The sequence below is a fragment of the Scomber japonicus genome, chromosome 18, assembly GCF_027409825.1.
Source record: "Scomber japonicus isolate fScoJap1 chromosome 18, fScoJap1.pri, whole genome shotgun sequence".
In the NCBI taxonomy this organism is placed as follows: domain Eukaryota; kingdom Metazoa; phylum Chordata; class Actinopteri; order Scombriformes; family Scombridae; genus Scomber; species Scomber japonicus.
Window position 1 is genome coordinate 9,322,393 of NC_070595.1, and position 27,492 is coordinate 9,349,884.

At 41.4% G+C, this 27,492-nt stretch overlaps 3 protein-coding genes across 5 annotated transcripts in view; all 3 read left to right on the forward strand.

Moving 5' to 3' along the window:
• The window catches only part of smurf2 (SMAD specific E3 ubiquitin protein ligase 2), a 49,375-nt gene extending 47,221 nt beyond the window's left edge, over nucleotides 1-2,154 (forward strand). For both annotated transcript variants that reach the window (XM_053337751.1, XM_053337752.1), the window contains exon 19: nucleotides 116-2,154. In XM_053337751.1, the coding sequence (XP_053193726.1) occupies nucleotides 116-215 (100 nt within the window). In that variant the 3' untranslated portion in view covers nucleotides 216-2,154. The remainder of the gene's footprint in view (nucleotides 1-115) is intronic.
• Nucleotides 2,155-4,266: 2,112 nt separating this feature from the next.
• On the forward strand, nucleotides 4,267-10,087 carry ddx5 (DEAD (Asp-Glu-Ala-Asp) box helicase 5). 2 transcript variants are annotated; one of them, XM_053337765.1, is made up of 13 exons: nucleotides 4,267-4,427; nucleotides 5,117-5,291; nucleotides 5,426-5,522; nucleotides 5,629-5,762; nucleotides 5,895-5,960; nucleotides 6,225-6,366; nucleotides 6,489-6,649; nucleotides 6,755-6,927; nucleotides 7,047-7,157; nucleotides 7,271-7,332; nucleotides 7,433-7,492; nucleotides 8,862-9,083; nucleotides 9,330-10,087. In XM_053337765.1, exons 1-13 carry the CDS (start codon nucleotides 4,369-4,371, stop codon nucleotides 9,740-9,742), a joined length of 1,875 nt encoding a protein of 624 aa, XP_053193740.1. In that variant the 5' UTR covers nucleotides 4,267-4,368; the 3' UTR covers nucleotides 9,743-10,087. The 2 variants fall into 2 exon arrangements, with proteins under 2 accessions (XP_053193740.1, XP_053193741.1); XM_053337766.1 differs by having other exon boundaries at nucleotides 8,862-9,096; nucleotides 9,330-9,496.
• A 4,768-nt stretch (nucleotides 10,088-14,855) lies between these two features.
• Nucleotides 14,856-27,023, forward strand: evplb (envoplakin b). Its single transcript, XM_053338840.1, has 22 exons — nucleotides 14,856-14,896; nucleotides 17,544-17,643; nucleotides 18,186-18,340; nucleotides 18,536-18,659; nucleotides 19,015-19,140; nucleotides 19,260-19,289; nucleotides 19,405-19,566; nucleotides 19,890-19,997; nucleotides 20,172-20,267; nucleotides 20,370-20,480; nucleotides 20,741-20,887; nucleotides 20,973-21,124; nucleotides 21,233-21,330; nucleotides 21,463-21,635; nucleotides 21,777-21,955; nucleotides 22,144-22,282; nucleotides 22,403-22,596; nucleotides 22,690-22,840; nucleotides 22,989-23,072; nucleotides 23,159-23,293; nucleotides 23,386-23,478; nucleotides 23,577-27,023. Exons 1-22 carry the CDS (start codon nucleotides 14,856-14,858, stop codon nucleotides 27,021-27,023), a joined length of 6,045 nt encoding a protein of 2,014 aa, XP_053194815.1.
• Nucleotides 27,024-27,492: the final 469 nt, after the last annotated feature.

The following is a 27,492-nucleotide window of genomic DNA, read 5'->3' on the forward strand; positions in this document are numbered from 1 at the left end:
GCCTGCCTTATGAAATGAAGGTTGAAGTGTACTGTTGATCCTATTGGTTTACCTGTATTCAATCAGTTTTCATACAAGTTAAGGAATTGCTTTTTTTTTTCTCCTTCTGTTTCAGTTTCAATCGGATTGACATTCCTCCCTACGAGCACTACGACAAACTGTACGACAAGCTGCTCACTGCCATTGAGGAGACGTGTGGTTTTGCCGTGGAGTGAGTCACTGGTGCAGCCAGAGCTCAGCAACAACCAGAAGCAACATGGTTTGACCATGATCAGCCCCCCCCTCCTTTTTTTTTTTTTACAAATCAATCCACTCAGATAGAGGGTGGGTGGGTGTGGGGGGGAAAGGGCATCCAAGGTTGCTTCACCCAGGGACGCCTAAACTTCCCCGGAAACATGTGGCCAAGCTAAAGGAAGGTGTGCAAAGAAGACCAGAAAATATCATCTAACTTTGGGGGCGTTTTTTTTTTTTTTTTTTTTTTTTTTTATTAGACCCTCCAGCCCTTCTTTGTCTTTTTTTATCATTGAAAAGGATCTCTTCAGCTGCTAATAACTCAGACTATTTACTAACTTGTGGAACCTGCAGAATTTGCCGGCTCTTCCCTTTTTTTTCTAAGATCATTTTAGCATTTTAAAAAATAGACTGTATTCCATGTAGCAATGCTCCCTCTCACCAAGCCGAACACAGTCAGCCCCCCACTCTGAAACAATACCCTGCATTAATGAGACCGGTTTGTTTACTAGAGCACGGGGTTTATTAACGGTTGCCACAACCACTTGGAAACACTAAATTTGGACACAGAGTGTGCATGACTCAGGCTGATTGGTGCCTCAGAGTGATCACATTGAAGCTATCAGTAACGCCAAGGCTGGAAAAAACCCGGGGATGTGTGCGGATGAGAAGGCAAGACTAGAGACTGAATTAGGCTGAGCCCGACTGTTTACAACCCTCTCCAAAGACCGCAGCGGGGGATCTCCGCTCCCAAGTCGCTGCCAAACATCTAGCGTTGCATTCCCAACACACGTATTTCACACGTTTGACAGCTAAGTTTTGTTTAAAAAAAAAAAAAAAAGAATAAATGAATGAATAGCTTGAAATGTGTTATTTTTATATAACAGGGAAAACTGAAAAAGAATCAATAAAATTCTATATAATATATATAATTTATTGCTGTTTCAGATATTTCAGAAACCCCTTTCCATTGTTTCAGAAAAATAAAACCTTTTAATGTTAAGTGTTGCTGTTTTAAATTATAGAAGACAATTTGTGAAAAAAACAGAATTTAAGCTTGACTGAATTTCAATTAAGAATGCTGTAGTTTATTTCTTGGCATCACCTCTTATACTGTGCAAGGAGAGGGATATCTTTAAGGGCAAAAAAAAATAATCTTAAACACATAATGTCCTCTGAGTGCCATAATCTTTTTTTTTTTAATGAATGAATGAATGAATCTTTGCAAGTATTGAGCGGACCCTTTAAATTCTACTGATTTCATCCTGGAGCTACATACGGTGATGTAACATTTCCCCGTCTATTACCAATTTTATAGCAGTTTGTCATTTGTAGCTGGGCTATATTTATGTCACAAGCATGAAAGCTACCACGAATTTCTAATGTTCTGTTCAGAATCCAAGAGTCCAAAGTCCGTCATGATCTACTTTGTGATGCCTCCATATTGTTGTTGGAGGTGGGAGAGAAAAGAAAAGAAGAAAAACCTCTACTACCTTCTAGCCATGTGGTGCTAAAAAAAAAGCATTAACGTTTGTCTTATATTGGCAACCTTTACTCATTGACATACTACTGTTTAAAGTGCACAACACGCTACTCATGCTCATACCTGTTTGTGGCCGCAAAAGAGCTCTTAACCTAGCCACATTCTCAGGAGATGTCATATGTAGTTTGTAATGTCATTTGATTTGACGACTGACGAGAAACTAATTCTGACCATTTGTCTTGATTTTTACTTTTTCTGAATGTTTAAAGAGGTTGAACAGTCCTGTCACGTGCGTCGTATGTTTTGCCCACAGCAGACCATTAACATCCAGTAACTGTTGCATGTCTCCATATGTGCTTTTTGATTGAAAGTGAACTGAATGAGATGAACTCCTGTTTTAGCCTGCTACACAGTCCTATCAGTAATGTTTTATTTAGAGAAAGTGAGGGGAGAGGGAGGGAGGGAGGGAGGGAGGGATGAGGGGGAGGGGGTTGTTTTCTACAATTAAAAATGAAATTCTTGAATGTTTTCAAAAGATGCTGCCTGTCTAGCAATCTCTATGACCGTGGACTGTTCTTAATGTTTGCATACACACACACATATATATACACATACACACAAAAAGAGCAGTTCATTTTTGTTCTTTTATGTAGACAAAGTGTATGCAAAGTGAAAAGTGTCCTCAGATGGTGCTTTGTACAGTAATAAGATATTGTTCATATATGTGGATCAAACAACCTGTAATTTATCTTTAACTTAAGTAGAAAAAGATTTTTTTTTTCTTGAAATGAAAAAAAAAAGGAATTGCACACAAACAGAAATGAGATCGCCATTTGTATTGAACGGTGACCTCTATACCAGATATTCATACACCTAGAAGTCCAGTGCACAAGCTGATCGCCCTACTGTCTGTTCCTACACTACATCGCTCAGCATTGCCCCGCAGCTGCCTCTCACTGAAGAACTGAACTTTTTATACAACAAGTCAAAGTGGAGAGATGCTGCTCTTGTTTGGGTTTTTTTTTTTTTTGTTTGTTTGTTTGGGTTTTTTTTTTTTTTTTTTTTAATAGCATGATCCACTAGCAGGACTATATCTCTCATAGCTGACTGATGCAATTTGATGTATGTTAACACTATCATTTTGTAAGAGTATTTTATTTTTGTGTGTAATTAGTTCTAATTAAACTTGCCTTTGTCTAACAATGTAAGGCCTTGTATAAAGATATGACTTGCCTCTTTTTTCCTTTCTGAATGCTTGTTTCAAATATAAAGATAGATTTTAATCAGTTAGTTTTAGTCTACTAACATTAGCAGTTGCACTTAAACAGGCTTGTTGATACTGTACAGACTATCATACACATTGATGGAGGTAGGGGGTGGGGTGTTTACATCAGAATGGCACATCCTTGACCACCCACTGTATATTCACTCATATCACACTGGATTAAAATGTATGGCAGATGGTCTCAGGGGGGCAGGGAAAGAGGGTGAAAGGCACTAGACAAGGGCTGTGGCTGGGTGAGAAAAAAGGTGTCACTTGTTTTGTAGTGATGTAACCACAAAGAAGGAAAAAGGATGGAAGATTAGACTATAAGGATAAAGTCATTGGTTTATATGTTGATACCTCCTCAGCATCAGTCAAGAACAAACTGCAATCAGTATCAAGAAAAAGTTTTCAAAGCTAACAAACTACAAATATCCAATGTTTGTATAACATCTTACATTTTTTAGCCACTTCTATGCAGAGTTAGTATGAATATTTTCTTTTCTTATGGTAGCGTGCTCAGTATACATGTAGGTGCAGGCCCATGATCATGTAAAGACAAAGTTCAGAGACACCAGAAGTGCCCTCATTTACCCGTGTTCTTTTCCCTCAGGGGAGAAAACTGCACTCCGCCACACTTTCAACAACAATGTATCTGTTTGGTTTGCCAATAACACATTTAATAATCTCTAAACATCTGCCTTTTAACTTATTCCAACAGAGGGTCTGTGAAATATCAATACAAGTCACATTTGGTGTAATGGAAAATTATAAAACAAAAAAAAGTCGCCTCTTTCATGTTTGGGTTGGTCCAGGTGACGTCACTTACCGTAATACATCGGAAGCACAGTCAAGACGGATTACCAGTTGCTGTCTAGAACATATTCATCCGCTAACATTCTCTTAAATCATCAACTAGCAACAGTAGTTTTATTAGTAGGAAACACAAAAAAAGTGTTTTGGGACTTTTAAAGCTACCACTACTTTAAATTATGAAAATACAATAAATTGAGTCAGATTTGTCCGGTTTACATAAACAAAGTCGACTTGTGATTTTGTTTTTCAAAACGTGTTTTATGTTCTTCTTCCTGTCCTAACCTAGACAAGTACCGCATATTCTGTGGACATAATAGATTTAGTAATTTATATAAGTAGATCCAACGCACAGTTTCATGGCTCTATTTGTTTGTGTTGCCTGTCAAGAGGAGCTCAAGTTGAAAGTCGTATGGCGGATGAATACATAGGAAGCGAAGACTTCCTCTTGTCTTATATACCGGGCCTCATTTTTTCTTTACCGGCATTTCAGCAGCACTGCCGCTCTGGTTTTTAGTCGGCAGTTGGACCATAGTGTAGTTTATTTATCTTTTCATTTAACCTACTTGTTTACAATATGCCAGGATATGCCGACAGAGACCGTGGCAGGGACCGTGACAGAGACAGAGACAGAGGGTAAGAACCTTTTCTTCGATGTTTTATACGGGGTTTGCCCTCGTGTGATCCGTAATGGCTGACTTTTTATAACAGGACAAAATGAACCGATTAGCTAAATATTATAGATGTATGATTTAGTAAAATCGACATAACTGACTTTTCGTTATTCTTATAAGAACCAATTACTTGATGAATATCAGCTGTTGGTTGTATTCACCCACTCAAGGCCCTGACCGGCAGACGAAGCCTGTTGTAGTTGTGTTTGGCCCGAGGCCTTCTGTTAGCTTCAAGATAGCATGCCGTTAGCTAGCCTTCCGTTACACTTCACCGCCGCGGGACACGGGTTATTCACTTATTCAATTATTGATACTGAAAGGTTATTATATTGCACACATTTCTCACGACGAAACGTATATTGACGTTGTAGCGAACATGAAGTGTGTGTTGTCCCGGTGCGGATTAGCGTTGCTAATACAGCTGGCTAGTCGGCTTTTCGCCATGTGGCAGCATGAATGCGGATACAAAATGCCGGGTGTTTTTCCATTGTTCCTCTGCTGGCTGGAAAGTATATGGCAGCTATATCATTCCACAGAATGACGCAGTTAAGACGGGGCTGTATTCGTTTAAAATAGTGATTTTTTGATGCACTAAAGGATTGGATAGAGCCGATCTTGACATTGTAAAAACACGACTGTCGTTCATTGCAGCTATGGCGGTGGTCCTCCTCGCTTTGGTGGCAACCGTGGTGGTGGTGGCGGCGGCGGAGGGAAGTTTGGCAATCCCGGCGATCGGCTGCGGAAGAAACATTGGAACCTGGACGAGCTCCCCAAGTTTGAGAAGAACTTTTATCAGCAGCATCCTGATGTTGCCCGGAGGAGTCTGGTATGTAGTCAGTCACCATGCGCCATGAAATGTTATGTAACACTGCCAGAAATGTGCTCCCTCCTGCACGTGTTGCTGTTACACAATCTGCCATGAGCACTGCAGTAAATTTGTCTTTCATCTTTATCTTGTAGCAAGAAGTTGAACAGTACAGGAGGTCCAAAACAATTACAGTGAAGGGGAGAGAGTGCCCAAATCCAATTCAGAAGTTCCACGAGGCCAGCTTTCCATGTAAGTTCTTGTTACCAGTATTATCTTACATCTCAATCAGTTTGAACAATGTCTCAAAGAAAAGTTTGCATCTTGACTAATTGTTGTAATTCTATTTTTCCCTCAGCCTATGTAATGGATGTGATTAACAAAATGAACTGGACTGAACCAACACCCATTCAGGCTCAGGGCTGGCCTCTGGCTCTCGGGGGCAATGATATGGTTGGCATTGCACAGACAGGCTCTGGCAAAACACTTTCTGTAAGTTTCACAGCCTCTTTGACATTTACATTGATCTCTACTGACTGGGTCAGATCAGTTGGGACATGGTTTAATTATCACTACAACACTTGTTTAGCTCATGAAAGTGACTGTTATCTGTTTGCCCTGCAGTATCTTTTGCCTGCAATCGTCCACATCAACCACCAGCCTTTCCTGGAACGTGGAGATGGTCCTATTGTAAGTAGCCACATGTGTTACTTGTTACACACTTAATCGGGGGGATAGTTTTAAGCATTCTATAGTACATTTTCATAAATTTTATAGCAACATAGACGCTCTGATGTAAGACTCAGCTTTTGTTAGAAATAAAATTGGCTTGTTGCTACACAGCTGTGAGTGGTTGTCATCACCACAGTTTTGGTTTCCTGTGAGGTGATTACTGAGAAATGTGTTGCTGCCTGTTGAACATGAACCATAAATCCATAATTTCTGCTCTGACAGTGCTTGGTGCTGGCCCCAACCCGTGAGCTAGCACAGCAGGTGCAACAGGTGGCTGCAGAATATGGCAGAGCTTCTCGCCTCAAGTCCACCTGTATCTACGGAGGAGCACCCAAGGGGCCCCAGATCCGTGACCTTGAAAGAGGTAGAATATACAGTGCTATATTTTTAGCAGCTAAAGTTGTGGTTTTCCAGAACTGCATGATTTCCTTTACAAGTTTCATTTTCCTAAGTGTCAAGTTCTCACTATGGCTTTTACCATTTAAGGTGTGGAGATCTGCATCGCCACCCCAGGCAGGCTCATTGATTTCCTTGAGGCAGGAAAGACAAACCTCCGTCGCTGCACTTATCTTGTACTGGATGAGGCTGACAGAATGCTGGACATGGGTTTTGAACCACAGATCAGGAAAATTGTCGACCAAATCAGAGTAAGTTTCTTTCAACAGTATTCAGTCGTTTCAACATGTTTAAATTTCCTTAGTTACGTAATATATTCAGTGAATATATTGATAATTGTAATGTTCTTTATACAGCCCGACCGGCAGACTCTGATGTGGAGTGCCACTTGGCCCAAAGAGGTTCGGCAACTGGCTGAGGACTTCCTGAAGGACTACGTGCAGATCAATGTTGGTGCTCTGCAGCTCAGCGCCAACCACAACATCCTACAGATAGTGGATGTCTGCAACGATGGCGAAAAGGAGAACAAGTGAGTAATGTGTCCCTGGCACTCACAACAAGTGTTGTTAAAGCAGATCTTTTCACAAGTGACTGATGCCTTCTTCACAGTATTTATAATGTTAGTAACTGAGTGTCTTATTTATGTAGACTCATCCGTCTGCTTGAGGAAATCATGAGTGAAAAGGAGAACAAGACCATCATCTTTGTAGAGACAAAGAGGCGGTGTGATGACCTCACCAGGAGGATGAGGAGGGATGGGTAAGTTTTGTAACTAAAATGCAGACTCAGCAAGATGACTTCTGTTTTTACTGACTATGAATTTAAGAAGTACATCTATGAATTAATATTAAAACCATACTTTTTTTTTTAAGGTGGCCCGCTATGGGAATCCATGGAGATAAAAGCCAGCAGGAAAGAGACTGGGTACTCAATGGTAAGATAGCAACACTCATTAATTGACATCATTGATTTTAATTTGAGCGTTTCAGTCTACAGAGCAGCATGTCTGACTTTTGTTGTTCTTAATTTTCTAGAGTTCAAATACGGAAAGGCTCCGATTCTCATTGCTACAGATGTCGCCTCCAGGGGTCTAGGTCAGTATCCTCCCTGAACTGTATTTGTACTCTTAATGGATTTCATAAAGAAAGTGTATTTGCTTTCTTTAACTCTTCTGCTTCTTTCTGAGTTTCTCCCCATACCTGAAGGAGCAGTCTGTGTGGCAGGGCCTTGGCATGACAAGCCCAGGTCTCCAGAGGGGGAAGGAGGACTCTTGGAGGTGTCCTGACTGGCGAGGCACGGGTCTCCCAGTTGTGCAGATATACAGAGGTGACCAGGCCCAAGTGCAGCATATAACGCGCTGGCCTGCCTAAAAGTGGGGGCGAGTTGAGGGCTGGCCACAGTTCCTCCCCCATATGCTCGTCTGTTCTCTGGCAATGGTTTGGACTGCTTCACACACCCAGGCTCTGTAACTGTCCCAGCTCAAAGCCCAGCTACACTGTCTCCTATTGCCTTGCTTGTATGTTTGGGCACTGCATTGCAAGTCATTTGAGTCATTTGGAAGGCGCTTTCTGTTGTGTAGACTCGTTGTAAAGCATGGGTGGCGTTATTGTCGCAGTTAAACTCCTGTCGGAAGAGCAATTTGTCCGATCAATCATACCTTCACCTCTGTAATGACATGGCTACTGGCGCTTTTGGTGACAGTGGGACATGCTAGTTGGACACCCTTGGACAAAATCCAAGCTCACACTCCTCCCTCGCCTGCGTTTCAAAGTCATGTCGAGACCTGCCAACGAGAGACATTATGATCAAGTGAACACTGGGTCTTGGAAAAATCTTGCCATGACGAGAGTGGGGATGCACTGTTTGTAGGCATCCTGCAAATTGGTTCAGATCTCCAGTTTGTTGGCAAGAGACACTGCAGTGAGCTTTTTATAACAAGCATCTCATGAGTGTGCGTGACAAAGGGACCATGGTTAAGTGTTAGTTCAAGCACACCAGGAGGCAGTAGAGTGCATAGCAGCCCTACTGTGTAGAGACACCTGAGGGTCACTTGACAATATGTGGGGCGTGTGCTGCAATGGGAATGGACTAGTGAATGCATACTCCAAAAAAGGGTAAGACTTCTGATCCATTCTTTCTGAGGGTGGTTTGGCAGTGGTTCAAGATGGGGAGGGTTTTTGTTTCTTTTTTTTTTTTATCCCACTGGATTGGAAGCTAATGGAGTGTGCATCGTTTCTCTTTTCCCACCGTAGTCTCCCCATGGACTAAATGTTTGTCTGTAGTTTTTTGTCTAATGCCAGTTTTTTGCAGCCTTTTGTGGAATTTGCCAGCCTTGCACCACCTCACGACCGTACTAACTTGGCCTTTTTTGTTCTTGATCTGGTTGTTGTGGTGGCGCCGGCGCACGTCTTTTGTGTGCTGTCCTCCTTTTCCTCTATGCCACACTGCAACACAATCTTACAGATGTGGAAGACGTGAAATTTGTCATCAACTTTGACTACCCCAACAACTCTGAGGACTATATCCATCGCATTGGCAGAACGGCACGTAGCCAAAAGACAGGCACGGCCTATACCTTCTTCACTCCAAACAACATGAGGCAGGCCAGCGACCTCATCTCTGTGCTCCGCGAGGCCAACCAGGCAATCAACCCCAAGCTCCTCCAAATGGGGGAAGTCAGAGGAGGTAAATCTAATTGGTGAGATACAGAAACTGTGCCATTTTCTACATACTGCAGCTACTACATATTTCTGCTGCTCTCCTTTGTCTCTTCTGAGAAGATGGTTTCATCACTGTCAACTTATGGGTACCTCAGAACAGTTACTTGTTAAACTTGTGCTTTCAAAAAAAATAAAATGAACAACAACTTTGATGATTGCCATGTTTCTGGTCACAATTTTGTTTCTAATGAGTTTTTTGTCTTCTTTTCAGGGCGTTCAAGGGGCGGCAGAGGTGGTGACTACAGAGATGACCGCCGGGATAGGTATTCTTCGGGAAGACGTGACTTTGGCAATTTTAGGGACCGGGATAGCAGTAGAGGTTTTGACGGACCAAATAAAGCCTTTGGCGCAAATTCACAGAACGGAGGCTATGGGAGCAGTAACAGCGGCTCCAATGGCTTCAGCGGTGGCAGCTACAATGGTAATGGACAGTCCAACTTTAACAGCCAAACAGGATCCTTCGGAGCCCAAAACAACTTCCAGGCCCCGCAGTTCGCCCCCAATAAGGGTGGCGCACAGAATGGCGCAAGTCATCCCCCTTTCCCCTTCCCCCAGGCACAGGCTCCGCAGCATCCTCCCCCACCGCTGGTGCCCTACCCCATGCCTCCTCAGTTCACTCAGTAAATACACAAACACTTGAAAGAAGTAATTTATTGCTTTTTTGACTTGTTTTAAGTTCTATACTTAATCTAGATTTTTTTTTTTTTTTTGTATTTACACAACAGGGTTACAAACAACTTCAACCTCTATCAAGCCTTTTAAGATCTGCAGTGCAGCAATAGTGATGTTGTACACTCGTTTTCCTATTATTACTATTTAATTTGTTACATTCCTCTGTAATGTTTAGTTATGTTTTGTACTAGGTAATTACAAATGTATTGATTTTTCATGTGTATCATTGAAAGTGATGTTCAGCTCCTACCCTGGAAGTGCACTGCATGATCTTTCAAATAAAACTTTAAAAAAGGCTTTTTGTTTTGTTTTTCCTTTCCTAAACTCTGGTGCAGGAAGTCAGTATCCCTCTGACTGCTGGGTAAGATATCAGATAATAATGGTACTACCTTTTCTGTCCAGCAGGTGTCATGTTTTGCAAAGTTACATCAAAGTATCTTAGTTTGAAGCATCTGTCATACACACAGGTGGCTAGGTATGGAACCCTTGTACTTGTGTTGCCATGTGACCTTAACATGTAGAAAATTGCCATCCTCATGTGTACAGTAGATCCTAGTACAACAGTAAGATCTACTCCATTGTTGCCAAAACATTTTACAGCAAAACCGTAAATAAGTCTGACATGCTCACCACGTCCTTCCTCAGAGTAGTATTCCTGTTCCATCAGCTGAGGGATTAGTAACTGGTTTTCCCTGTCAGTCACATGCTAGTAAGGTTGGAACATGGTAGCTATGCATGTTAATCTCTTATAGGCCAAGATGTTGAATAAGGTCATTAAAATAAAGAATCGCCTCATTATCACCTTTACACCAGCAGCTGTTATAGGAAATGGGAGAGAAGATGAAATGTCTTCACCTGCTGGTAGAGGATCAGAATGCAGTTTTCTTAAAAGTCCACTGAAACCACAAGGATCTTGGTTAGGTTGCAAAGACTCAATCTATTATATTACACGTGTGTGTGTGTGTATATATATATATATATATATATATATATCACTAGTTTGATCCATATGTAACACGATGACAGAATGTGTGACTACTTGGTTCACTTTCATACATTTTCTGTAATAAAACAGCAAAAATCTTATCATGAGGGTCGGTGGTATAATTTGTGTTATTCTAAGGTTTCTTGATATGATAAAGTTTGATAATCACTGCTTTAAGGAGCTGTTGAGCAACACCTGTGCAGGTGGAGTGGCTAAAGACAACCAGAGTGTGAGCCTGCAGGCTGTGATGTCAGCCAGTACTAAGTGTGTTGAATTCAATCTTTCTTTTATGAAGTTCATTAAGGGAAGTTATTAAGTTACTGAGGATCCCTCCTACGTGTGATACTGCTGCTGCACCACAACTATGTACCTCATCAAAGCCTGAAGCTTCTCTCATGTCAGCACCCAGTGATTGTAGATTAGACTCAGAGCTTTTGGGTGGGGCTGATTTAAATTGCTCTCTACATATTTACAGATCCCAGGCATGGAAGTATGTGTGGAACGCTTGCTGTGTCAATACCACTGAGTGTCCTTCATTTTATGAGAGTGAATTGCTTTTTGTCAACCTGAAATGTTACAGCCACACCCTGCCACTGACAGCGGAATTTGCATAAAAAATATTTATGACCTGTTTGCAGGAGAAAAAAATCTTTAAACTATGAAACAAAAGAACCAAAGCATAACTTCATCTTTTTTTTTTATCTTACAACATACTGCATGTCATCAGTGATTTATATGCTGAAAAAGAAGAGGTGGACACACCATGCTTATCTCAAGTGAATTTCACAATGTGGAATTTAAACAGGTAGGCTGTCCTTGATTGAAGTGTAGGTGTGGACACAATAATGTGAACACCTGTTTCATATGATAAAAATCAAATACTTGCTATTAATGCTATTAATACTGCCTTTGTGAAGCTTATGGTGTATCAGCAAAATGCTAAACCAATTATAGTGATTTAATTTTGATGTGATTGTTGGACTTGTTGGATTGCATTACACTACACACACAGACAAACACACGCCCACACATCTTATCAACACGAGGCCTAACCTGTACTTTGTATGATCTTTAAAAAAAAAAGTAGATACTTTTGTTTTCAGATTAGTAACAAAGTAGAAATGTCTCAGTCTAAATGCTGTCATATTAAGGTCAGTCAATGACTAAAATTAATATTTACATTTACTTAAGTACAGCTTGTACTAATTAAGGCTGAGTGCGACTACCCTGTTGCCACTTTCTGGTCTGTCACTCACTGTATCCACTCTGTCAACTGTGATCTTGGTTCCTTTTCACCTTTTTTGTCACCTGTCCTTAAACCCTCCCTCTGCCTACAGGTATGAGGGTGTTGGCTCAAGGAGCAACTGCTTTGGGTGTGCATCAGACACACCTACTACAAGCATGAGACAGAGCAGCATGCTCTTCTCACTCAAGCATTCAGTCTCAAGCTGAGGTGTTTCCAACTAAACACAAACACAATAAAGTAGAGCATATTTGTGATAAACCAAACAAACACACTTGCTCTGTTATGTATGTTATCTCCTCTATCTCTCTTAACTGTGTTTCATTTGGCAGTAGACGGAAGCATTCTTCAAACTAGACCTTGACACTTTTAAAGGTCATTTCAAAGGGTGTGTGTGTCTGATAAGCACTTATTAACTTCTTAATTATGTAGTTGATCAGGTTGTAAGACCCATCAGGTATCTGGCAACACTCAGATGTGTTCTGACAAACAAGTGAAACCTTTTCCTACTCCACAATTATTGGTGTGTATTTCTATTATAACTAATTTTCCTACAGTGTGTCATCTGTCCGGTGTAAAAACTACTGTACCTTAGTGTCCTGATGCTTTACAAGTACAAATCCACTCAATAAGAACAAGTCACAATACTCTGTTGTTATATACAGACTGCCCTCCACCTTTTTTTAAAAGCACCATTTCTTCTGTATTAAGTTGAAACTAAAGTATTCGGCATCCATCACTCTTTATTTAACATTTAATATAACCAAAACTTGACTTTTGATTTACAACTTAACATATTATTTATTACAATCAAGCAAATGAAAATGCTAATGACCAAGAATATGGGTACCTTTAGCTTAACATTTTGTTACACAGCCTACAGACTATAACTGCAGTTAAGCTCTTTCTATAACTCTGAATAATGTTTCTACGCTTCACTCATAGTTTGACCCACTCTTCTTCAGCAAATTGCTCTACCAACTCAAGTTTAAGCTCTTTCCACTGATTTTCAGTTGGACTCAGATCAGGATTCATAGCAGGCCACTTCAGAATAGTTGGGTTCTTTTTTGATATATGTTTGAGGTCATTATACTGCTAGAAAACCCATGACCTGCAACTAAGACACAACTTTCTCACGCTGGGCTGTATGTTTCACTCCAAAATGTTTTGAAAGAATTCTGCTTTCTTTGTGCTCTGCAGAGATTCAAGGCAGCCAGTGCCTGAAGCAGCAAAGCAACCAAAACACATCACTGAGATTCCTCCAAGCTTCACAGTTGGCATGGTGTTCTTTTCTTTAAAGGCTTATAGGATTAGTGTGATTTACCAAAACGCTGTAATTTCTTTTCTCCTGTCCAAAGCACATTCTCCCTGAAGGACTGTGGCTTGTCAACATGTATTTTGGCAAAGTCCAGTCTAGTTTTTTGTGTCTCCCTCTTAGAAAAAGGGTCTTCCTGGGTCTTCTGCCATGGAGCCCACTTTCTTTCAGACAGAAACGGATGGTGCGACTTGAGACTATTGTACCTTGAATTTGAAGATGAGCTTGGATCTGTATTGAAGTTTTCCTTTGTTCTTTCTCGACCATTCAAGCAACCCTTCTGTTCAATCTTGGGACAATTTTCCTCTCGATGTTGATGTTGGCTACAGTTCTATGTGCCTTTAACGTCTTATTAATATCAGCAACAGTGGTTACAGCAATATCAAACTCTTTGGAGATGGTCCTTTACATTGACCATGTTTGGCTATTACCTTTTTTCTACTGCCTTCAGATAACTGTCTAGTTTCCTTTCTGTTTTCCATGTTCATTGTGATGCACACAGTGGCACAAAACAGCAGAGTGAGTCATTTTCTCCTATTAAACTGGTTGCATGAGTGATTGTAAGGTTGAACACACCAGTGATACCAATTAAAACTCCTTTAAGTATCACTACTCTTACTGCCAATAATTTTGTCTTATAAGAATAAACATGACTTCAGTTATTTTCACAACTTTTTGTTTTGTTCCTGCAAACCAAACAAAGACATATACTGATAATAAAATCATACTGACAAATAATGATTTATTAAAAATCTAAATCAGACTTTTACTGTCATGTCAAGTGTTAATGATTTCCAGCCTTCGAGCAACTCGTTCTGCTACATTCCACCATGATTGTATGTATGTGTGGAAACATACATAATGTTCCACCACGTCTTGTGTTTCACGGAGCTGTGGCATGATGACCCCTCCCTCCCAAACTTTGTCCCACCAGTATAAATCTACATATGATATTCTACATAGACATAGGATTGAAACAGAAAATCATTACCACAAAAAGGGTCAAAAGGGTCTTAAATGATGATAAATGAACCAGATCAACCACATTTTCCAATTTGATTGAATATACACAAGGGTACACAAGATTTTTAACTAAACAGCTCCAAGATGAGGACATTTATCTCTTCAGGTGTGATATCAGGAGCATCATGATGTCCCCTCAGGGTTCATGCAATTATCAAGCTTTAAAAAATACATTTCCTATAAAGTAAAATCACAAGCACATGCAGGAAAAACCCCAGGACATATAAAGTCACAGCGAGGACTGTGACTTTATATGTAGGTGTGTAGGTGTGTGTGTGTGTGTGTGTGTGTGTGTGTGTGTGTGTGTGTGTGGAACAGGTCTACCCGGTCTGCTCCTCTGACGACACACCTGCTGGCCTGGGAGGAGCTGAGACAGGTGGACGCTCCTTAACTTGAGGGGAGACGCGACAGGTGACAAGGAGTAAGAGGAGAGAGAGAGAGAGAGGAGTCAGAAGAAAACACACTTGGACTCAGAAAAGGGCCCGAACAGCGTCCCAAGATGTCGAAGCAAAAGGAATACAATGCTTTAAAGATCAACAAGTGAGTCTCTCTCTCTCTCTCTGTGTGTGTGTGTGTGTGTGTGTGTGTGTGTGTGTGTGTGTGTGTGTGTCAGGTTTCCTAGTGTTATGTTTTGGTCTCCTCTTGTCTGCTCTTATGCATTACTGCCTCACGCCGCTTCCCCCTGAAGGGCAGACCTGAAATGTGGTTCTTGCAGCATGTGGGCATTTTTTTGTATCATGAACCTGTTAATGTTTGCATACAACGATGCTGTTTATTTTCATGGACAAAGTGCACTTTAGGAGTGTGGCGCCATATGAAAGCAACAATGATCTGACTATTAGATTGTATGAGTTAAATCCAAATATCTGCCTTTCATTCATTCTTTCCTAAATGAATAAACACTCTCTCCAACGTATAATGTCACATTTCTTACTCTTATAATACCATGTTACTGTTTTTTACATGTTGAACATTGCAATCTATTTTATTTTGTTGATTCTTGTCACCTCACTTGACTCCGTACTGAACTACAGCACTTTTGAGTCTTTACCCAAGGGGTGTATCATCAAAGTTTACTGACTGACTTAATCTATTTGTGATGTCAATCAATAGGCTGGAGTTCTGACTCATTAAATTGATATGTCAACAGAGAATATATTATAATAAAGGATAGATTGTTGTTGCTTTGTGATGGAGCCAGTTGTTGAGCAGGAGAGGGCTGTTTGAGTAGGGGAGTGTTCTATGAAGTTCCTCAGGGCGATAACTGTGTGTAGAAATTGTGCAACCTTGACTTTGGTGACTAAGCAGTGGTTTATCTCAGTTTCCTCTCGGTGTGAGTCGTCCCCCGGGGGAACATATATACGATCGCTCCCTCGCAGCAGGGCGTGTGTGTCGTGTAGCCGACGGGGTCAAGATTGTGAGTGACATAAGAGAGGAAGGGCTGAAGGAGTGGCAGGGCAGGGTCTCCCTGCTGCCCGCTCTGTTTGCTTTGAACAGCTCATTGACACTTAAGCTTGAATGGAAGTGAGTGAGTTACATTGCTTCTGAGCTTTGTACATGGATCTTGAAAAAATCTTAAAGGACAGGTTCACAAAAATATTTTAAGTGTCTTAAAACAACAGTCAGGTGTGCATATGAACAATGAAACAGGTTTTTCCTCGCTGTAATCATTCCTCCTGTTTATACTTTTAAAAGATCTCCCTTTCAAATGCACTTGCAAAGTAAGTGATGGGGACAAAAAATCAACAGTTCTTGTTCAAAAATCTATTTAAAAGTTTATCTAAAGCCAATATGAGTCAGCTGTATGAGTTTGTAAAATCAGGTGGATATCTACCACAGTTATTTTGTTTTTACAGTAAAACTTCCTCTTTTTCTTTTCCTGTTGAGCTGCATTAGAGGATTGTAACAAAAACTGAGAAGACTTTATCTTTGAAATATATCCACTTCATTTGACAGACTCAGACAGCTGAAGCTTCTTATTAGCTTAGATAAACTTTTAAATACAGTTTTGCCTGCAAGGAGGACTGTGGATTTTCTCCCTCAGCACTTCCATTGTAACTGCATTATGAAGTGATCTCCTAATGGTCAGTATGAACAGGAGGAATGATTATGACAAAAGACAGTTCTACTGTAACACTCTTGTGTTTGCAGTGCAGCGTGCAGTGAATGAACACATATTAGACTTGGCTATTCGCAGCACAGATAAGCGCCTGAATGAGTGACAGAGCGATAAAAGAGAGTAATCCTCGTCCAGCACCCCGCCCACTACTGTGCAAGACATAATGTCTGTCATGACTACAACTGCCAAAGCTTCTCTGGAATTTAATAATGCTATTCATTTGATAAGAGATGACTGGTGCAATAAGATACGTTCTCTGGAGGAATGACATGTCACATACAGACAGCATTCCTGACCACTTAATGAGAAGGGATGGGTGTGTGTGTGTTTCTGTATGTGTGTGTGAGTGTAGAAAGGGGAGGGGGGGGGGGGGGGTACTTGCCCCACAATCTATCCTCTGGGTCCAGAACTGGGTGTGTAAGAATGAAGGGGTGGAATGAAAGTACAAACACTCAAAGAGCACAAACAGGTCTGCAGGAAGAATTGTATTGTGTTGAGCAGGTGAAGGAATCTTCTTTGTTTGGACTCTCATATCTGTGTTCATATCTGAAACACCAGATTTGGAGTCCTCTCACTCCAAGTGTCATATAATGCCTCATTCAGGCAGTGACTGACAGAGCCACACAGCAGAATTAACATTGTCGGTCTTATAACCTACTTGAGTACAAGTTCTAAGCAGCTTTGTTACTGCAACAGTAAATTATAGTTAAGTCTCTCCTGAATGCAGTGCTGCTCCAAAGTGGTTGAGAACAGTTTGTTTTGAGTGGTGGAGAGCAAAGGGGCTTTTTACACAAGAACCCTCTCAAAGAAGGGAGAAAATATATTAAAGATCGACCTGCACGAAAGTAAAATGACTGATTTTTGAATGAATGAAATTACAAATACTCTACAAGCTATTTAATCACAGTCACAAGAGCACATGCTTTATTTTCTGGGGGTTTCTAATGTCTTACTGTCCTCTAATCGTTCAAACAAATATCTCAAGACTCAGGTTTCTGCACAGAAGTGTATCAGAAAGATTTTCACTGACGTCGTTCCCTCTGTTTTTTGTTTTTTTTTCTTACCCAGGACCCAAGCCGCTGACTTGGCTGCAGTGATTGCTCGCATGCAGCATAAGGCAGATCAAGTAGAGAGGAATATCCTGCAATGCGAGGACCTGCTGAATTTGGTAAGTAGTTCACACACGCCAGATTTGGAGAAATTAGGTCACACTCAGATCATGAAAATAATGACGAAGAACTTGATACTTATAGATAGATAGATAGATAGATAGATAGATAGATATTTGATAACTTTAGAGCCAGGAAATCACTGCAATGAAACTTACACTTTTTTTTAACCTAACTTTAATGGTGAAAATACAAAGACTGCAAACGTTTGACTATCTATTTTATTTTGGAACATCTGCTCTTTGCAAAATCTCAATTTTTTTGCTATCTGTGTATGAATATTTGAGATTTGACTTGCAGCTATAAAAGGAACACTTACAGTATATACAGTACACATATTCACACTGTGCTTCTAATTTAAACAGATTAAACACTATGAATCAATTCAAAAACACCAAAATATCACCTGAAAAGCTTTTTCATAATGATTAGCTAAGAATCACATAAGTGTCTAAGACTAAACTTAAGTCTGTTCTGCTTAACTAAAAACTTTTAATGGAACAACAACAACATGGTAAAGTCTCTTCTTGCTCCTGTTTAGGACAAAGAGCGTGATGCGAAGAATCAGCGCCTGCTCCACGAGAAGGAGAATGCAGATAACCTGGCAGAGGCTGAGGGGCTGCTGAAGGATCTCTTTATGGATGTGGGCAAAGCCAAGAAGATGCAGCACCCGCAGGCTACTGAGATAGAGAGAGAGTGAGGGTTTTTTTTCTGCACAGGCACAGTCAAAACAATTAAAACATACAAACATTGGCATGCATGCTAGCAGACACACCTTAAACTCATTGCATACCATGAAGATATGCTTACAACAAACTATCATTATCACATTCCCTTCTGTTGATCTCCACCTGTCGTCTCACTGCTGACTCTGATTCTTTTCACTTTCAGTGTGAGTAATCTCCATGACCGCTGGGCCAAGGACTGCGGCACCTACAGGGACCTATATGACAAGGTGCTGGATCTGATGCCAACAAAAAGGATCGACTGGGGATCTGTGCTGGATGATAAACTGGTCAGTTGATTCAACATTGACTTCAAAATCGACTTAAATCAATCTTGAGTTTTAGTCATTGAACATCTTCCCCATGTCTGCTCAGTGTCACGTTTAGCAGCACTTTTTGCATTAGTGCACCACTGTGTTGTCTTGTTGTTTACATATTGCCATGTATTTTGTGTTTGCAGCTGTCTGAAGCACTTTTTGCACTCATTGTCTTGCCAATCAAGTATTATTTTGACTATGTATTGAATTGTCATGCATTGCTTGACTGCAGCTCTATGTAGCAGTTTTGCCCAAAACAAATTTCCCTTTGTACATTAAAGTTGATCTTATCTAACGTTTCTGTGCTGTGTAATGTTCTATTGTACAGGGACAGATAAAGTCAGAGGCATACGGCCCCAACCTGTCTGATGTGGAGAAGCAGATTGCAGAACATAGCATTCTGCACCAGGAGATCGACGCGTACAACGCCCAGCTGCAGCCCACCACCTCGCAGGTAACAAACCAACTTGACACATCATGCAAACATCCTGCAAGAATACATGCAGGGGGAATCATGTCGGTCTCTCAGGTGGCAGTGGAGGAATAACATTTTCCTTCCATCTTTGTTTGTAGGAGATCAAGGATAAATATGACAGACTTCTGGTGAGTTGTTTCACTTATTGACTCTGAGGCTTTATAGTATGAGCTGATGGATGGAGTACAGTAAAGTTCAGAGGGATGTAAGTACTGTATGTGTATAATACATCTTGTTTTGCAGGAGAGCTCCCTGGAGAGGCGCAACTACCTCGCCTCTATGTACGAGTACATGCAGAGCTGCAGTAAGGAGCTGGGCTACCTGTCAGGCCAGCAGGAGAGAATCCTGCAAAGAGACTGGAGTGACCGCATGGTCGACCCTGCAAGCATCCGCATGGAGTACGAGGTGAGATTCACTTCATATAGACGCCCAAGTAGTGTGTGTGTGTTCAGTTGGTGAGATGAAGTTACTTATTATAATTTCCCAGTTTACTGTGTTCTCTTATGATCAGACGGGGAAGTGCTGGGTTTAAAGAGAAACATTAAAACCTTGTTCATCAGCATGCCTTCAAGCACAATCCTCTCTGGGCCGGTTTCACCAGCTAGGGACCCAACTGGTATAACCAGTGTGGTACATAGTTACTACTTAGCTGCTGGCAGAATTAGATTAGAATACTTGCTACCCTGTGTCATGTCTTCTACATCCTTATTTGCTCTGTTTTTGTGCAGAAATTCAAAAACAATGGATTGCTTGCACATGAGAGTGAAGTCAACCAGCTTCAGACAGAAGGAGACGAACTGATTCAAAGGAGACACCCCGGCAGCTCAGCAATAAAGGTACATCTGTCAGCTGTGTTAGACTTCAGAAATGTATGATAACTGTGATAAATCATCATCAACCTCTCTAACATAAGATTTCTTATGGTTGAATAAATTGAAATCATATAATCGATTATATTTTGAATTCAAAAATCAAATTATGCTGAACCGAGGTGATTTGTGTTTTGTCAGAGTCACAAAGAAGCCGTACAGAATGAGTGGCAAGCCTTTCTCAACCTGTGTCTAGCACAGGACATTCACCTGGAAAACATTGAAGAATACAAGAAGGTAGAGGGTCTCTGACTGCACTGCATTATAATTGACTTCAATAATATTTCTTCTTCCTGTTCACCTCAGCTCATTGTTAAAAATACATTTTGTTCAATGCAGTTCCAGCTGGATGCAGAGACACTGTCTGTGTCCCTGGACAGACTCAGAACCACTGTGGACCCAAAATCTGTGTCTGCCAAGAGCAACTCTGAGGTCCTGTTGGATCTGGAGGTACAAGTGTTTTCTGTTGTCATGATTGCTGTGCAGCTTTAGAAAAGTATAGAAACATTAATTGGGAAAAAAAACTTCCTCATGCATGATTTTCATGTTGTTGAAACCTCTAGTAGGTTTCAGTATTGCAGAGATGATTTACAATCCTTTGTCGTACATTGATTAGCCATTTCTAGTAGACGAGGAACATCAGCGAAAACACATAACAAGGAGAGTTAATCAGTTGTGTCACTTTTGTTTTAATTTGATAATACCTTCAGGGAGATGAACCAGCAATAAGGAGGAATGACCAGCGCCTGGCTGCCCTCAGGGAGCTCAGCAGCAAGGTTGTGCCTCTGAAGTTGCGCCGAATCAAGCCCACCAAACCCACCACTGTCGTCACTCTGTGCGACTGGGATGATGAAGATGTAAGAGAGGACAAGAATGACAACATTCATAAACATTTTCCTGGGGTCATCATCTTTAGTTCATCACATTCTCTGTCTGTTTTAGGGCACAGTGAGGCGTAATGATGAGCTAATCCTGAAGTCTAACTGGGATAAGAAGTGGGAGCTTCAGACCAGCAGTGGGAGGATTAAAACCGTGCCTGGTGCGTGTTTCATGGTACCACCACCTGATGCTGAGGCCTTAGATAGAGTAAACAGGTAAAAAAAGTGGCAAACTCACCACATCAGATTGTTTTCCCTCCATTGTTCAAAGCTTAACCGCTGACTGATGATTTTAAATGAAACATTGTGTCTTTGTGTGTTCAGTCTGGACAGAGAGTTGGCAGACTTGAAGAGCCGTAGATCTGCTCTAAGTGCCTCCTTGAAGAACCGCACTGTGGAAGTGGTTCGCCCACAGAGGGCAGGTGAGAAGAAAAACATTTTGACAGAAACATCTGTGTTTTTTCAGTGACTTTCAACCATAAAAGAGTCTTTGCTCTTGAAAGTTTGAGCTTGTCGAACACTACTTCATCATGGTTGTCATTACTTCCTCCCAGTCACTGCATCCAGTGCCCCAGAAGATCCTAGAGCTGCAGAGCTACCCAGTAAATTGGACAAGATCATCAGCGCCCTGGATCAGAGTAAAAAAGAAATCTTGAGCAGAGTGAGGGCCCCTCTAGACAACCGCAACCCAACACGAGACCTTACAAACAGGCTGCGAGAGCATGAGGTGAACATAAGCAACTTCATGCTATAATAATAAGATCTAGACCACAGTTTCATTAACTTATTAATGTTCTAAATGTTTTTTAGCATGTTTTCATGTGTCTGGCTTGTTGTGATTAGTAACACCACATGACTTGCCTTCCAGAAATCTGCTCTGGCTGTACGCATGCTGGAGTCTGAGACGTCTGCTGTCCAGAGAGAAATGGAGCCTATTCTGGCCAAGAAACCCCTGGGACCCGTCACCTCTACACTGCCCACCAAACTCAATACTGCCAAAAACAAGGCCGATGACATCAACACCCTTATTGAGCTTTATGATAAAAAGTGAGAAGATACAAATTAAATTAGAACATTTTGCAGTTTTTCTAGACAGTTTCAAGACAGTTCTCAAACATTTAACATAATTGTTTGATATAAGTTCAGCTACATGTACACATTTTTCATTTGACAAATGATATTCACTTTTCCATTTTGTTATTAACTCCTGTGTTTCTTTTTCCCTCTTTTACCAGAGCTACAGCCTCTATGTTTCTAGAGAGGCAGATACAGACTGTGGAGGGCATTGTCTCTGGGTTTGAGGAAAAGCTGGCTAAAGATGGCACCATTCTTGACCAAAAGAATGTCCTCCCCTCTCGCAAAACACAGCTCCAGGTGTTGTACTATAACACAACGAAAAAAAGTCAAAGATTTAGCAATGTCAGGATAGGCTCATATGATCCAAACTTGTTTCTTTTCTTTATCTCTGCACTTTCTCCTTACACCATCAAACAGGCCATGCTTAAGGATGTTGCCTCACAAAAGGAAGAGGTGAATAAACTGGGCAGAGACTTGGACCTGACAGAGCAAGCGTGCAGCCCCCTGCAGCAGAGTTTCAATGAATATTGCCCTGATATCCGCCGTCAAGAGAATACAGTGAAACACCTGAGGAACCGTTACACAAATGTCAAGAATCAGGCCCAGGAAAGGTGAGAAAAAGAAAAATCTGACATTATTGTACTTGTATGTATGTGTGCTTTTGTGATTTGTCATTAGTGATAATTGTTCGTATCTTGCTTCAGGTCTGCTCTCATACAGAAAGCAACCAGTCAAAACCAAGACTTTGAGAACGCTGTGCAGTCACTGGATTTCTTCTTGGTCAATTTGCCCAATAACAAGATCAAATCTACTGATGGTGTTGCACAGATAACAGCCAAGCAAAACTCTCAGAATGTGAGTGGTACTTAAAGTGAAGTATTTCTTTATGTAACCTTACATATCCTGCTAACTTATCTCCACCATCTACAAACTAACTAACTCAAGTCTATTTCAACAAGTTTGACTTGTCAGTTGTGGTTATTAAATCCTTTCCCTTGTTTAGAGAGTGATTGAGGACGTCGAGAAGAAATCAGGGGATTTAAACCGAGTCAAGGTTCTTTCTCGTGACCTGCAGAACATCTTAAATGTGAGTTTCATTTACCATTTGCAATTAGAGTAGACTAGCATATCCGAAGTACTAAATCCTTCAAATTCAAATATATTTCCATTTAGGAGTATGAGGTTAATTCAAAAACTTACCGTGGCTCTCTGGATGTCGATGATGATGATGATGACGACAGCGACGATGAGGAACCAGTTCTGAAGAGACGTCAAAATTTAACTATGGTTCAAGCTGTACAGAGAAAGGTACAGTGAGACAGAGTTGTTTTTAGACAACTCTAACATTTTTACATCGTTGTCAATTTTTAAACTTACATTTTCTTCTGCATCTATTACAGGAGAAAAACCTACTGAACCTTTACTCTGAGGTGTCTGCAGAAAATAGCCAGCTACTCAGCCAGATGAGGACAGCGAAGAATATCATGGCCAGGGTATGACACTATTGAATTTTCATTCATAACATCAGCAACATTTGTGTTGTGTACAAAATCATCAATGGCATATCCTTTGTTATTTTATTAATGTGCAGAATGAAGACAAAATAAGTCAGGTAGTCGTCAGTCAGCAGCTGCAGCTACAGAGCCAGCAGAGGACCCTGGAGGCGAGTGACAGCCTGAAGAAAGACCTGCGTGAGGAAAATGCCAGGCGCTTACATGCTGAAAATGACCTTCAAACATACCGGAAGCGGTTCATGTCTCTGAAGAGCAGGAGAGGAGTTGAGAGGGTGGAGGAGAAGGAGGTGGTTCAGTACTACCGTGACCCCAAATTGGAGGCAGAACTACAGTCCTTGAAGAACAGGATCCAGGATGAATCATTGAAGAGGTCAAGAACCCATTCAGACATGAAAATAATGAGTGAGACGGTTAAGAAACTTGAAACACAGCTGATCAAAACTGAACCTAAAATGGTGACCAAGGTACTGACCGAATATGAGAGAGACCCCCAGCTTGACAAAGAAGCGGCCAAGATCAGAGATGAGATACAGAGAATACGACTGGAGCTTCAAACAAGAGACACTGAGACGTTTCGTATCAAAAATGAGCTCACTGTCCTGGCTCAACAGAAACCAAGAATCAGAGAGAGGGTTGTGAAGAAGGAAGTGGTGAGGCTCGAAAAGGATCCAGAGATGCTGAAAGCTGTTCTCTCATTCAGGGGAGAAATTACAGAGGAGGAATCCCGGAGCAAATCCCTCAATGATATCATCTTCACCACAAGGAGCCAGATAAACACACTTCAGAGGGTTATTCCCACCATCCAACCCAAGGTAGTCACTAAGGTGGTGAAGCAAGTGCAACAAGATCCAGATATGATAGAAGAGTCAAACAAGCTACGTATGATATTGGAAGAAGAGAAAGATCAGAACGTTATCTTGATGAAAGACCTGACCACATTGCAGCTACGTTATGATGAAGTGGACAAGCTCGAGCGTAAAGTTAAGGTCAATGAGACCATCAATGAGATTTACAGAGTCGATCCTGATACTGAAATGGAGCTGGTACGTCTGAGAAGAGAGCTGCAGGAGTTTGGCCAAAACCGTACGGATCTAGAGAAAGAAATCAACACAGTTATGGCGACTCTGACAACCCTGCGTTCTCAGAAACCCAAAGTGGAGTACAGGGAGGTTATTCAGGATGTGATCAAGGAGGAGAAAAGTCCAGAGGTCATCAGGGAATTACAAAGACTGAACAACCAGGTCTCCCATCTGCAAGTCAACTATGACACCGTCCTAGAGCTGCGGAGCCGTCTACAAAAAGAAAGAGATGAGCTGAAAGGTGAAAAATCCAAGGTCCAGACAAAGGTAGTGACTAGAGAGATCATCAAGTATGAGAATGACCCTCTCATTGAGAAAGAAGCTGAGAGACTTCGGAAGAATGTTAGAGATGAGATACACCAGCGCCGCAGTGTGGAGGAAAATCTCTTTGACCTTCAGAATCAATATATTCTTCTTGAACGGCAGAAGCCAGAGGAGAAGATCCTAGTGCAGGAAGTGGTGCGTCTTCAGAAGGATCCCAAGCAGATCCTGGAGCATGAGAGGTTGAGCAAGTCCATAGATGATGAAGTGAAAGCCCGTAGAAAGCTTGAATTAGAGGTTAGACAGCTCAGAACCCTGGTTCAAGAAAGAGAGCGTAGCCTGACTCAGATGGATGAACGCCAGAAGATGATTCAAGTAGAGTCTGAGCTTCGGCACATCAAATCTCGCATTTATGAGCTGGAAAGTTCTCCACCACTTGTTGAGGAAAAGATCATCATTGAGGAAGTCCTGAAAGTGGAGAGAGATCCAATATTGGAGAATCTCACTGAAGGTATTCGTGTTGACATGGACACTGAGCGCTCCAATGTTAGTCGTTTAGAGAGAGAAATCTTCAACCTGAGTCACACGTTGGAAATTCTGCAAAAGGAGAAGTCAATTGAGAGGGTTATTTACAGAGAAGTTGTGCGTGTAGAGAATGATCCAACAGTGGAGGCTGAACGGGAACATCTAAGAGAGCTAGTTACACATGAGAGGAATCTCAGGCGTGACCAGGAAGATAACCTTCAGAACATCAACATCAAAATGACCCATCTCCAGACATCTTTATCTATGACCTCTCAGGAGGAGAGGGGTCTCTTTACCAGCAAAGATGCTCTGCAGAGAGAGAACGAAGATCTCCTCAAACAGCTCAAAATGATAGAGTCTGAAAGACAGAATATTAGCATATCCTTCCAGCAACAGTCTAAGATGATGAGTGAGAGAAGCCAGCTTGCATGGCAGAGGAGTCAAAAGACATCTTCTGAAATACAACGGTTGGAGAAAGACATTCTGGACGAAAAGGATAAAATACACAAAAAAGACACACTCATCCTTGACCTGCAGGGCAACATTAAAAAAGAGGACCACTCTGAAACTCACACCAGAGAGACTAATCTTTCCACGAAGATCAGCATCCTGGATCCAGACACTGGCAAAGACCTATCTCCATTTGATGCCTACACGAAAGGACTTATTGATCGCAACCAGTACATCCGTTTGTCAGAGCTGGAGTGTGACTGGGAGGAAATCAGTTCAAGTGGTCCAGATGGGGATACAACAATTCTGCAGGATCGCAAGAGTGGGAGGCAGTTCTCTGTCAAGGATGCCCTGAGGGATGGTCGCTTGACCCAGTATGACTTGACCCGCTACAAGGAAGGGAAAATGCCCATTTCTGAATTTGCCCTTCTTGTTGCAGGGGAAACTAAAAAGCCCTACCCTACTGCATTAATAAACCCAAGATCACCCACCAGACCCACCCCAGCCTCTCCCTTAAACTCCATGCCATCTTCTCTGAGGTCCTCCTACACCAGTCTCAACTCTTACCATAGTGGCAGTTTGGACAACCTCAATGTTTCAGCAGGCGATGAGTACTTCCCAATCTCTGGCATTTTTGACACCACCACTGAAAGAGGTATGTCTGTCAGAAGTGCCTTGACCCGTAAAATCATAGATACTGACACAGCTCTGAAGCTGCTAGAGGCACAGGCAGCCTCGGGTGGAATTGTTGATCTCACCAGAAAGGACAAAATGTCTGTCCACAAAGCAGTTCAACATGGTCTCATTGACTCGGGTCACATGTACAAGCTTCTGAATGCCCAGAAAGCCTTCACTGGAGTCGAGGATCCTGTGACCAAAGTGCGTCTGGCAGTGGGACAGGCAACACAGAAAGGGTACATTCCCCAAGAAAATGCCAGGAGATACCTAGAGGCGCAGTACTTGACTGGTGGGTTGGTAGATCCCAGTAAAACTGGCCGCCTAACCGTCCAAGAAGCTCTTGCCACCAATCTCATTGATAAGACAACAGCTAATAACCTGACAGATGTGTCTTCCCACACAAAAGAGCTGATGGACCCCATCACTAAAGAGAATATATCATACAAGCAGGCAATGGACCGGTGTAAGAGAGACACCAGCACAGGACTCCTGTTGCTTCCTGCTATCTCCACTGATTCCCCATCATACTAAACTTCCTCTGACAGCAGAGTCTAGATGTGCAGTTTGAAATGCGACACATGCTTATGGGTGTATGATAATGCTTAGATACATGTTAAAAAAAAGAAAAGAAAAAGAAAAAGGAAATTCATATCTTTATACATATTTGGAATGTTGCAAAAACATTTTTGGGGATGAAACTCTTCATGTGGATCTGTTCTTTTTCAGTACTATTTCAGTTTGTTGTCAAAATTAGGGTAATGTTTGTTTATAATTGTTGTTATTGTTGTTAATTGTTTTTTGAGCTTTATCATCCTAAAACCTACATAAGGGCCAATAAAAACTACAGAAGTCTTGCATTCATTTTTCCTGTCCTGTTATTTTATATATTAACATTTCATTAAAACAGATGCATATGATTGAGTCATATGTTCATGCAGTAGACAAGGTTTGGGGTATTCATAATATTTAAACAATGATTACTATCAAATAATCGTCTTCA